Source organism: Pezoporus occidentalis, unplaced genomic scaffold (assembly GCF_034315485.1).
Source record: "Pezoporus occidentalis ecotype Australia unplaced genomic scaffold, CSIRO_AGI_Poc_V1 ctg329, whole genome shotgun sequence".
NCBI classification, from domain to species: Eukaryota; Metazoa; Chordata; class Aves; order Psittaciformes; family Psittacidae; genus Pezoporus; species Pezoporus occidentalis.
Window position 1 is genome coordinate 86,655 of NW_026915257.1, and position 12,528 is coordinate 99,182.

At 50.5% G+C, this 12,528-nt stretch overlaps 1 protein-coding gene and 1 long non-coding RNA gene across 2 annotated transcripts; one reads left to right on the plus strand and one right to left on the minus strand.

Annotated features, from left to right (window-relative positions):
• Positions 1–1,781: 1,781 nt before the first annotated feature.
• LOC134168972 (uncharacterized) lies at positions 1,782–10,668 on the minus strand. Its single transcript, XR_009966711.1, has 3 exons — positions 10,332–10,668; positions 7,305–7,489; positions 1,782–2,106 (listed from the first exon to the last, which is right to left on the minus strand). It is a non-coding gene; the product is annotated as an uncharacterized LOC134168972 (long non-coding RNA).
• Positions 2,525–9,688, plus strand: LOC134168969 (keratin, type II cytoskeletal 4-like). The gene is made up of 9 exons (XM_062629144.1): positions 2,525–3,076; positions 4,297–4,511; positions 5,597–5,657; positions 5,954–6,049; positions 6,856–7,020; positions 7,448–7,573; positions 8,115–8,335; positions 8,922–8,950; positions 9,065–9,688. Exons 1-9 carry the CDS (start codon positions 2,525–2,527, stop codon positions 9,457–9,459), a joined length of 1,860 nt encoding a protein of 619 aa, XP_062485128.1. The 3' UTR covers positions 9,460–9,688.
• Positions 10,669–12,528: the final 1,860 nt, after the last annotated feature.

Here is a 12,528-nt window from a genome sequence, read left to right on the forward strand (position 1 = left end):
TCAGAAGACCAAATCACATCAGGGTGCTTCCTCCTTTGAAGCTGATGTAACCAGCGCTCAGGGCTTCCACCATGTGACTGTGAACCAGCTTTGTGAAAGCTCAGCAGATGGAAACCACAAGCGCTGCCCTGAACCGTCTCCCTCTGATGTGCGAGGCTGGGCACCTGGGAGAAGCCACTTCATAGGGCTGCGAGGAGGAGCCGAAGGTTGAAGCGCAGGTTTGTTGCTTTCAATCCTCAGGGAAACAGCCTGATGGAATGTCATCCAGAAGAAGGGCTCGCAGGGCTCCCAGCTGGTGGAGGAACGCGGACAGCTGTCCCACGAGAGGCATTTTTCCTGCTTTCCAACAACATGGGATGCTTGGAGGGTCTCCAGCCCTCAAATGGTACGTGTGTCACCCATGCAGCTCAAGGCACCCTACGGTGGATGGTCATCCTCCTCCTATGGAGGATAGGAGGGACCCGACCCAAACCAGATCCAGATTCTCACAGCTGGAAAAACCAGCATGTCACCAGCCTCAGGGATGAAGGGCTGCGTCTTCCTTGCCATGAAAAGGAGCTGAGTCTGTCCCTGTGCTCCTGCTGGATACCAGAGCTCGGAGCAGTGGCTGCTCCTGGTCACCACCACCAATGTCTCATCTCTGCCCCACCACAGCTGCACCAAGCCAGCAGAAAGCAGCACCACAGCCACTTGTGCTGGTGATGGGACAGCCTGGCCTCTCCCTGCTTTACAGCATGCCCATTGTTATGCTCACCTAAAAGAGTTCATTGACGTCACGTTGTACAGACCTACCTAAAGGCTAAGTGATGCTTTAGCCCCACTGCCAGGCAGTGCTCCAGGTCTGTCTACAGAGCACACACCCAATAGTCCTCCAACATTTACACCAACACTTCAGCACAAAATAGTACATTTCCATATGTTTTCCCTTTTTCACTTACTAGCATGGGGTCCTGTTGCTTGGATTACCTGGATGCAGCGCCCAAAAGCTTGTCTGCTTTCTCCACTATCTCAATATCCCAAACAAAAGTACATCTCATTGCAAGATGCACAACCTAATATACCCACCCACACACCAACGCAGCTACAACGGAACTACTGCATGATTAGAATTGCAGAAAGTATTTTATAGTTAATTTAAACCTATTATGAGACCTATAGAAAAAAAAAATAGGAAGATCTTCACCTGGAGAGAGTCCAAAAACTATTCTAAATCATCCTGATTCCTTTGCATCATTTTTAATTCAAGGCAATGTATTTCAAGCTTACAATAGCATTGACTAGGAATCCTCCCAGAACCAGTTCATTTTGCCCCAGCAAAGATGCAAAGACTTCTCTGGGCAAGCTCTGCAATCACTTGTGATTCTGTGACCAGACCCCTTTGTTACAGCAAAAAAGGGACTTTATTTCCAAGCAAATTCAAGGCAAAAAAAGGACTTTTTTTTTTGTTTCCAAGCAAATTCGAAACTCTTTTTAAGAATTTTTAATTAAGACGGGTTGGTACCTTCTCATTACCAGCCATTACCAGAATCATTTCATGTCAAAGAGGTGTGTCACAGGAATACGAGGAAAAAGGTTCACTCCGGCTAACATTTCTCAACCTGTCTATAACACTTCACTTTGTTGCATCTCCAGCTATCGTTTGCGTGAATGCACCGTGTGTGCCGGTCACATCACACCCAGGCGCTGAGCACAATTATCACCTTCCCAGGGCACATAACACAGCAATAAATCTCTGTCTGCAGCAAAGTGCTTCCCAGAAATGCCTTACCATCAACTCTAAGTGGCACATGAGACCCGGCTGGACCAGTGCCTCAACTTCATGAGCCCCCCCGTGATTGAATTCATCTTCAGATCAAACTCATGATCCATTGATATGGACACCACTGTCCCCATCCTACTCCACACACGAGTCAGCACCTAGGAGAGCTGGAGCCGTACCCATGAGAGGAAGAAACCAATGCTTACGAGAATGCTTCCAACAGCCTGTGTTTGGGCAGATACTCCTTCCTCCTCCCCTATCGCCATCAGTCGTTGCTCAAGAGCCAGCCCTGAGCTGGCGCGGGACCCTGGAAGAGGCGGCATGGCCATGACATTTTGCAGGAGGTCCTGAAACGTAATTAAACGTTGTGGTGAAACCGAACCGTAAACAAGCTATGAATAAAAACCCCTTGACTTATTTTGCTAAACTATAATTACACAATAAGGAAGCAGATTAATTAAGTAAAATATAAGTCCTGAAACTGAAGCTTGCAAGCAAAGCAGTTTATTTTAATTTCCACATTATTTCGTATGAGATAGAAGTGTTTGCTGTGGCTTTAAAATGTTGGAAGCCATTCCTTGCTGCCAGGCAGGCCAAACCCAGTGGATAAATTAAATTTTTGCATCCCAGGCACCTCCTGAAATGTATATAAGGAGAAGGGCTCTGCCTCAGAGGAGGTAAAGGAGATCTCCTTCTTCCACTCCCTGCTCCTCCTGCTCTTCTGCATCGCCGTTACTGTTCCGCCTCCCGTCTCCGCCAGCCACCATGAGTCGACAGTGCTACACCTCCAGCTCTCTCCTGGGAAGAAGGGGCTTTTCCTCTGCATCCGCCGTCTGTGGCCTCGGCAGGGCCAACAGCAGCACGGCCTCCGTGTGCCAGCCGGTGGGACGGCGCTGCGGGATCGGGGGCTTCAGCAGCCGCAGCGTCTGCGACCTGGGCAGAGGCCAAAGGATTTCCTTTGGTGGGAGCTGCCGCAGCGGGGTCTACGGCGGCGCCGGCGTCGGACGTTGCAACGTCGCTTACGGCGGAGGCCGCTTTGGCGTGGGCACGGTCGTGGGGTTTGGTAACTGCGGAAGCTACGGGGGCCTGGGCAGCTACAGAGGTCTCGGGGACGGCGTGGCCGTGGGAGGCTACGGCAGCGGCATCGGCATCGGCATCGGCGGAGGGAGATCGGAAGGGATTCGGGGCGTCAGCATCCACCCGGAGCTCCTCAAGCCCCTGTGCGTGGGGGTCGACCCCGAGGAGTGCCAAGTGCGGACCCATGAGAAAGAGCAGATCAAGAACCTCAACAACCAGTTCGCCTGCTTCATCGACAAGGTGAGACCCCGCTTCCCTCCACGCAGGCTCTTTGTCTCTAGAGGGATGGATTGTCTCTAGAGAGACAACGACGGGAGATACTTCTCCTGGTGCTGTAAACGTTCCTGATAGACCGCGGTGGTCCTGGCATGGAGATGGTTTGGATTTAAGCTCTGCACCAAGGCAACCACAGTGGTGTTTTACCTTCTGGTGGTCACCCTTCTGCCAAATTGCTAAATCAGGAGCAGCTCCAGGAATACCGTAAATCAAAGCGAATGGAGGCATGGAAAAGTAATAAGGCAAAATAGGAAGTTGCGTTCCAAATGTGTAATCTGATATTGTTATCACACCTCTATAAACTCCAAAGGACTTTTGTATTTTTAAAGTAGTTTGTGCTTCATCAAGGGGATGTAGAAGGAGGGATGTCTAGACAAAATGAGAAGAAAAGGATAGATTTCTAGCTAAAATGAGAAGACAAGGATAGATGTCTAGCTAAAACGAGAAGATTTCTAGCTAAAATGAGAACGATTTTAACTTCTCTGTCTCTCCACTCTGTGAATGAAATTATTTGGTGATTTCCTAAAATCTATTGTAGTTTTCTTAGCTAAGCCCATTGCTGTTTGGAGATGTGTTATAGGAAATGGCTTTTCAAATGGCAGAGAAACCTTTGCTCTGTCTTGATCTTGATCTTCCTTGAGAGCTGTTCTGCAGCTGCAATAACCCAACCCATGTAAGAGAAGCAACTCCTGTTCCTCCCATTTGAAAAATGACTTATTCATGATCCATAAAGGTTCTCAGGTACGAGAGAGCTCTTTAATCTAGAAGTGAAAGGCATGATAAATATCCATGATTAGAGTTTAAATCAGATACATTCAAATGAGACCCTGGATGGAGCTTTTAGCGTTGCTCAGGGATCATTACCGTACTCAGCCCATCAGAGGAGGCAGTGGATCCTCCACCAGCCATTTGTCACAGGGTGGTGTTTGGCTCAGCTGAGCTTTGATCAATAGATGATTGGGCTCAACACAGAGCAAATGGATCAGCGTTGCTCAGCCTGTGATACGAGTCCTGGGTGGGACCACAGGATGCTGGTCTCACTCAGGCTGCTGAGAAACCAGCACTTAACCATTTGCATTGCTGATTTTAGTTCTACTTCTCCCTTTAGGAAGTGGAGACTCCCAAAGCAACTTTGCCTGAAACATGAGGCTGTTGCATGACTCTTGCATCTCTTGCTTCCGCAGGTCCGGCTCCTGGAGCAGCAGAACAAGGTGCTGACCACCAAGTGGGAGCTGCTGCAGCAGTATGTGCTGCCGGCTTCCAGGAGGAACCTGGAGCCCGTGTTTGAGAACTTCATCAGCAACCTGAGGAAGCAGCTGGAGTGCGTGCTGGGGGAGCGGGAGAGGCTGGAAAACGAGGAGCGCTGTCTCCGGGACCTGGTTCAAGAGTTCAAGTGCAAGTAAGTGCTGCAGACCCGGGTGTTTGCTGCTGCTCCTGAGCCAATGCAATTGCACTGGATGGGTGCAGGAACTGGGGCACAGCAAGGGGGAGCAGGACTGAGCACACCAGTACTGGGTCGCTTTCCAGTACTGGTGCGCTCAGATGCTGCTGATGGGAGAGCTCGTCAACCACAGCATTTCCTAAGGGAGAGGGACAGGGAACCGCTTTTCCTCTCCCTAATGCTCCTGCACACCGCTGTGGTTTGCCATATCAAACCTCCCTCATCATCAGGGCCTGTGGCTCCCCCACATCTCATGTCCCCGTTCCCACAAAACCCTCAGCCTCTTTGTCTCCACCCCACGCTTTATGCGCATCATCTCCATTGGGGTTCATTCTCTCTTCCCAGAGGGAATGTGGGAATTGGCTTTTTAATCTAAGCTGCAGATACTCCTTAATAGCTCCCCGTGCTCTCCGCTAAGCCCCAGGACAGGACACTTGGTGGTTGGTGCTATACAGCACAGGATGAAAGGGGAGTCCTTTCTCCAGAGGTCTTTCAGTCAAGCATCTCAGGTGTGTTTTCTCTCTGAGCCACCACCAAGGAGGTCAGATGCCCAGAATCATGTTGTGAAAGTTCTTCTAGGTCCCAATTAACTTGGTTATTATACACGGACTTTCCTCCCCATTGCACCTGGGAGTTTCAAAGGTTGCTCAAGCTCCTGACCTCCCCTGGGGCATTTTGGCCACTCTCCCCATGAACACTCAGAGCAGAGTCCTGCCTGCATCAGAAAAACATCACACAAAGCAGCAGGGCCAGAAGGAGCAGTCCCAGCCTTCAGATGGGGTGCAGAGCTTTGCATTTGTAGTGGTTTGGCCTGATTTACTGCCCGCTCACTCCAGCCACCAGCACTGCTGGCATGGGCTGGTTGAAACTGCTGAACAAAGCCCATCAGGGAAGAAACAGCAACAAAGGAAAAATGAAAAGGGAGGTACAAAGCAACAGGGAGAGGCTCTGCTTTTAACTACGCTTCCCATGCTCTGCACTGGCTGCTTGGGTGATGGGGACGGGGCTCGTCATCCCACCCTTCTCCTCTCCTCCTCCTGCAGATATGAAGATGAGATCAACAAGCGCACGGCTGCGGAGAATGAGTTTGTGGTCCTCAAGAAGGTGAGTGACACAAGGGACAGCCCCAGTGGGACCACCAGAGAGCAACGGGATCCTGGGCAAAACCTGAGTGTGGGGCCAGGGAGAGAAATGGGGACACCTTGAACCTGACACTGAGTCCTTATCAGGTAGCCCCACAACAGAGGCAACCCAGTGAACCTGGAGAACCCCGTCAGGTTGTGGGCACATGCAACAAAAAACAGACGGTTTAAGGGTGGGAATAGTGGGAATTCCTCCAAACCTGACAAAAAGCCCTTGTTTCTTCACCTCTGTTCACTGCACACATGGTGTTTCTCTAGGACGTGGACTGTCTCTACCTGACCAAGGAGGAGCTGGAGGTGAGAGTGGGTCTCCTGCGGCAGCAACTGGAGTTCCTGAAGTGCATCTATGCCGAGGTAAGAGCTCCTGGCTCCCTGTGTGCTGCCCTGGGGACGAGGCATCATCTGCTGCCCCCCAAGCTCCCACACCAGAACTAAAGCAGGGAAAGGGGCCTTTTCTGCAAATCCTGGGATTGCATCCCCCAAATCTCTATCTCTTTATATATATATATATGATAACAACACCATTGCACACACTTTTGGAAGGCAAAGGGCATCCTTGGTTGTCTCCTGTATTGCTGGCTGCAAAAAGAGTGATCTTTTGCATGAAAAAGCCCCTCAAATTCTAGTCAAAATAACCTCTGGGAACCACAGGACCATCTCACTCTTCAAAACCCAGATGTTCTTGTTTGAAGCTACATTAGTCGAAGTATTTTGGTGAAAGTAACACTTTGGTCTAAAACGTAGGGAGTTTATAACAAAAGCACACAGGGGACACTTTGCATTTGTCCCTTTTCCAGGCAAACAGCTCCCAGCAGCAAAGGGTCCCAAAGCACCCACCCCTGAGGGCTTCACAGCCCAGGAAGCTGCTGACACAGCCAGAAATGCCAAATCGTAATGAAGCGAGTTGCCCCACCAGGATTCTCCACCCTTCCTTAGGGAACTGCATGCAGCAATCCCATATTGTGTCAACAAGACAGGTCCCAGCTCTTCCTAGAAACCAGTTACCCACCCAGAGAACCCAGCACCCCAGTTGGGTGTTAATGGGAGAACTTCCCCAGCTTTCCACCTTCTCAGCAGACCCCCCCGCTTTGCCAGGGGTCCCTGCATGCCTGGCTTGGGCTGGTTGAGGGAAGGGGACTGACATGCAGTGGGTCTTGCAGGAGAGAGCTCAGCTGGATTGCCAACTGTGTGACACCTCTGTCATCGTGCAAATGGACAACAGCCGGGACCTGGACATGGAAGGCATCATCAAGAGTGTTGAGTGCTGCTATGAGGAGATCGCCCAGAAGAGCAAGGCTGAAGTGGAGGCTTTCTACCAAACCAGAGTGAGTATTCACACCACCAGCACTGACGGCAATGAAATCTCTTGGCCAGCTCCAAGGACCAACTATTTCTGTCCTCCATGACACAACTCAAACCCACGCCTCGGTGTTCATGCACCGTAGCTGGCTAAAGAAGGTCAAGCCAAAAAACCCACCAGTCTTAAAGCTGTGGTTTGAGGCTTCCCTGTAAAACCAGACCACAGCAGGTCCCTGTGCTGCTTCAGAGAGGTGTACACCCATCAGGATGTGCATATCCCCTTCCCCAAGGGTAAATGCCCAGGACCAACCTGGGACTGTCACCTCGTCTAGGCTGAGGTCATTTTTGGGTGCTTCCCAGGAGCATCAACGTCAGTGCAGCTCTGGAGCATCACCAGATTCCCTGGAAGGGGTGATGTGGGCACACTAATGTCATCCTCTTCCAATGCCATAGCTGGAGGAGCTCCATAGCAGCAGAGGCAAGTTCTGTGACGACCTGAGGAACAACCAGAGCGAGATAGCTGAGCTGAACCGGATGATCCAGAAGCTGCAGTGCGAGTCGGACAACGTGAAGAAACAGGTAGGACAAAGCATTGCATGGGCAGCAGGCTGTGCAAAGGGCTTCATCCTCACCAGCTCCCACCTTGCTGAGCTGTAAAGAGCTCCCCGCTCCCAACTTAAGCCTGCATTTGCAGGTTGTAGGTTCTCTTCCGCTGTTGATACACAAAGAAGTAGAATTCTCTCCCAGTAAATAGGCAGAATCCAGTTGGTTTGGCCCTAACAGAAGCGGCGATTGCTGTATGCCTCCTACCAGGGTGCAGCCAACAGATCCCCTCCCCTTCATAGAATCATAGAATGGTTTGGGTTGGAAAGGAAATTAAGCTCATCTAGTTCCATGGGCAGGGACACCTCACACTAACCGAGCTGCTCCAAGCACTGTCCAGCCTGGCCTTGAACACTGCCATTGCTACTGCTAAATAGCTTGTTCATAACATGTGTCCAACCTAAACCTAGGCTCTCTGTCAGTCCACAGCTGAGAAACAAAGGGGTACATGAGCAACCCTGTGGAAATGCCTCTTAATATCCCCACTGGCCACCCTCTTGCCTGTTACTGTCCACAGATTGCAGCTCTGCAGACGGCCATCTGTGATGCTGAGCAGCGGGGTGACTGCGCCCTCAAAGATGCCCGGCAGAAGCTGATTGACCTGCAGACTGCACTGCAGCAAGCCAAGGACAAGATGGCATGCTTGCTGAGAGACTACCAGGAGCTGCTGAACGTCAAGCTGGCCCTGGACATTGAGATTGCCACTTACAGGACACTGCTGGAAGGAGAGGAGAGCAGGTAGGAGCATCCTTGGCTGCACCTTGTATCGACAGCTGGCAAAACCCAATAGGAGGAGAGGGGTGCAATGAGAAATGCTGGGTAGAGTCAGCTCCCCATGAGTGCACAGAGGAGAGCTTCATCCCTTTTTCTCCCCATAGGTGTAGAGCAAAGCATTGCCCCTGTTTCCTCTTCATGCTCCCAGGGCAGCTCTATCACGGTTCATCAAGCACGCTGCTGTCAGAGGCCTTTCTTGTGGCACAAAAAGGGGATGGGATATTAAGATCTCTATGGGATTTGGGCATCCAACCCTTCAGTGATTTGGTGGGCAATTGGCCCAGCACCTCACACCCAGGTGCATAGAAAAGCTGAATCATAGAACCACAGAATGGTTTGTGTCAGAAGGGACCTTCAAAGCTCATCTAGTCCAACCCCGCTGTGATGAGCAGGGACATCTTCACCTAGACCAGGCTGTCCAGAACCACATCCAGCCTGAAGTACCTGCAGGGTTTCTAAGGAATCGATGGCTGGGCAGCACCTCTATTTGCTTGTGTATTTGAGGAATATTTCCCTAAACACACCTTTGAGACATATCTTTTCTTAACAGGATATGCACCGGCAACCCTGTGAGCGTAGGTAAGCTAATGAAGCACTCCCTTGATTCCCTTACAAGTCTTTTAAGCTTGTGAGTTTCCCTATAGCTGGGTTTTAGCCGCTCAGGGATCGACCAAGCCTGTTTCTCTCCTGCAGCCGTGGTCAGCGGTGGTGGCACCGTCGGCGAGTGTCGATCCCTATCTGGAATCGGAGGCAAATGCACTGTGAAGACAGGGGGGGCCGGGCCGGGGTTAGGGGTGGTCTCCTCGTTCGGCGTCACCGGTGCCGGCTTTAGCACCCGGAGCGTGGATTGTCTGCCCAGGGTAGGGGCTGGCTTTGGGGCCAGGAGCGTGGTCAGCTGCGTGGGGCGAGAGGTGATCCCCGGTGCTGAAGGGGTGCAGTGTGCCACCGGCATGGGCAACCTGGGGAACGTGGTGTGCACCAGCGTGGAGCAGTGCAGCCCGGGAGCCGTCATCATTCCAGGGGCAGGGGTGTGCGGCGCCGGGAACAGGTACAGCACAGCCATGCGTGTGGTCAGAACAACCCGGTAGAGGCCGGAGGGTAACTACACATTGTGTTTTAAATTAGTCAGCATTTCTGCGATAAGACAGTATTCCCCTTCCTCCTGACAGCTGTAGGGATCACACAACCATGCGCTGCCCGTGCACACACCATTAGGATAGGCGCTCTGCCAAAAACCCTTTGCATGATCAAAACCCACCTTCTCTTGCATCTCCTTCTCGGGGGGAAAACTCATCCCCATGGTCTCAGCCAGGTGAGGTTTTCATTTCAGGGAGTCACACATCACCCTAAATCAGTCCTCCCTGCTGGACCGCTTTCCAGCAAGGATTCCCCCCCCCATCCCTTCCGCAATGCAGCTCTTGCAAAAGGATGACAACTTTGGTCATCCCAACTTCAGAAAGAGAAGCCACATTTTAATTGTCTGCAATGGAGCTGCAGCTATTACTTAACTTTAATGACACTAGAAAATCCAATTTTTCCTGTTTACGAGAGGGTTGGTAATGCTTATGTAAATTGGTCCAAGTTGCTACACCAGGTTTGGTAGAGTGGATTTTAATTACACACCGACGAGCACCTTATGTTTCTGTAGTAAAATGCATGCGTTGTTTTTCCTGTGTGTGTACCAGATAGACCCATTTAATGCTTTTCATGTGTAAGTGAACAGAGTTGATTACCCTTCGCTTACTCCAGACTTTCAGCTGTACCTTCAATAAACTACATGCATAATTCATGCTTTGCTTCATGGGTTTTCTTTCCCTCCCTGATATTACAAAAGCATGGATATGTTCTCAGACATGATTCTCCATACGGGTGGGGTTGGTGGCCCACAAGAAGTGGAGTTTTAAGAAGTCATTTTTTGAGACTTTGTCTGCTCTCCTTCCTCTCCTGCACTTTTGCATACCTTTCTTCCATCCAGAGACCAGTGTGGCCAGAAGGAAGTCTGGAAATGCAGTGTAAACTGGGATGTTTAACTGCTCGTGGGATGCGCAGCTCACTTGGGATCTCTCACACTTGTCTGGGATCTCTGCAGGCAGAACAGAAAAGCAGACAGGACTTTGTTAAAAGAAATCAGTGAGAACCAGCCCTGGTAGTAACAAAGAGAAAAGAATCCCACATCCCAACCCTGAAACCCCAAAACAAGAGCAAGAGAAAAGTGCAGTGTCCAAAATGCCCCATCTTCCCTACAGCACAAGGACTTAGACAAAGAGCAGAGCCTGTAGGACATGCTTGGATGTCCTCCTCCATCATTCCTTGCAGGGAGGGGAAAACTCACTTTAGGACACTGGGATTTGGGTGAGATCAGGTTGTCCTTTCCCTGTGAGGGCGCCCAGACCTTTCCTGAAAGGTCTCTATAACATGGCTGGAAGGGTTTGCCAAGGTGGTACCCATCGCAGCTGGATGCACAGATGGCTGCTAACGAAAACCAGCCAGCCCTGCTGGCTCCTTTCTTCCCATGGCTTGCCTGGGTGCAGCCAAAAGACAACGCTGCTCTGAAATTCCCTTTGGAGAAATCTGTCTCTCCTCACCCAGTCTGGAACCAGCGCAGGGTGTGGGCAGGTTAATTCAGCCCATGAAAGCTACACCGAGGACCGGGTGTTGTAATTTATTCCCCAACATCTCACTCCGCTTCCTGGGCTTCACTGCTGACTCATGGCCTTGCCTGCCCCAACATCTCCATGGCTGGAGGATGACTTGAACCACGCAGCCAGGCTCAGTCTGTCCATGCCAACAGGATGGTGATGAGCATCTGCTTCTGCTTCTCTCCCAGCACAGAGGCTGCGCTGAGCAGGGTGGATTCAGGCTCCCCATGTCTGCAGTGCTCTTCTAATGGAAAGCAGGATGATGGTGAACAGCAGGTAGTAGATCACTAATTGATTTTTAATAAATGACATTCCTTGGCCACACTGTCTGGGCTCGGGGTGGTGGTGAAAGCCAAATGAATCAGCTGAGAAGACAAAACCCACCCACCTCAAGCGAACGTTGCTCGAAATGGTTATCTTCATCCTTTCTCTCCCAATGTGACTCGGACATCATCTCATTTGTATGTAAATATCAAGCAGAAACACCCAAACAAGAAGCTTCCAGTGCCCCAACAGCTCATAATTTATGCTGATCACATCCCTGCAGAACAGACCTGCACACCAAAACCAGCCAGCTCCCCAGGGTACCAAAGCAGCCCAGCAGCTCTTGCATTTCTGGGAGAAAACCTTTAATCATGCCTGCCCTTCTCAACCCATGTTTTCTGCTGCCTGCTTGAGGATGCTCAGGTACATCAGGCCTTTTTGGAGATTAAAAAGGTCAGGAGCTTGTATTTTGGCGCAGTTTGGAGGCCAGATCCTGCTCAGAGTTGCTCTGGACACGACCCTTCATAGATCAACAGAATCTGGTAGAGCTGATCCCAACTAACAGATGCAAGAAGCCACATTTACCTCTGGAATATGGAGCCCACAAACCTCAGCTCCTCCACATGATAAACCAGCCTGGGAAAGGAGAGATGCATTTTCCACCCAGCTTTTGCATTGCTCACATACCTGGTGGACAGTGGGCTGAAGGAAGAAGAGTGTGGGAGCCTAAAATGACAATTCCCTCTTTCTTGTTGGCAGCCCCACCTTTAATCCCATTACATTCATTCAGCTCTGACATCTGATCCGAACCCGTTTGTCAGCTTCAGGACAATCTGCCTTTACTGGGGTCAAGAAAGCATGAAGGCAATTTCATTTTCCCATCGCACCCGGGCTTTGAATTTCATGCAAATAATCAAGGCAAGAGATGCTCATGAATTTCAAGTGACATCCCAGGCAGATTCAGACCAACACTCCCCAAAGAAAACCAAGCCAACCTGCACCAACTGGGAATTTCACACTGCAATGGGATATTCTATCTGAGTGACCCAGCTCTCCCAGTTCAAGCCTGCCTGGCAGCATTTCTCCAAGGATAATCAGATATTTTGTGTTCTGCATTAGGTAGAACATGAAGCACCTGCTTAATCTTTCTTCCAGAGATGCCAGTGGGATTTGAGCTCATACTTAATGGTTTTTTAGCACTGGGGCACATGAATGCATTTTGAAGGGCATGTAGAGACCTATCCTGTAAATAGA

Coding starts and splice junctions, on each gene's coding strand:
- LOC134168969 (XM_062629144.1), top strand. CDS start 2,525: ATGAGTCGACAGTGCTACACCTCCAGCTCTCTCCTGGGAAGAAGGGGC. Junction 5,658..5,953: donor AGTTTGTGGTCCTCAAGAAG/GTGAGTGACACA, acceptor GTGTTTCTCTAG/GACGTGGACTGTCTCTACCT. Junction 7,574..8,114: donor CGGACAACGTGAAGAAACAG/GTAGGACAAAGC, acceptor TACTGTCCACAG/ATTGCAGCTCTGCAGACGGC.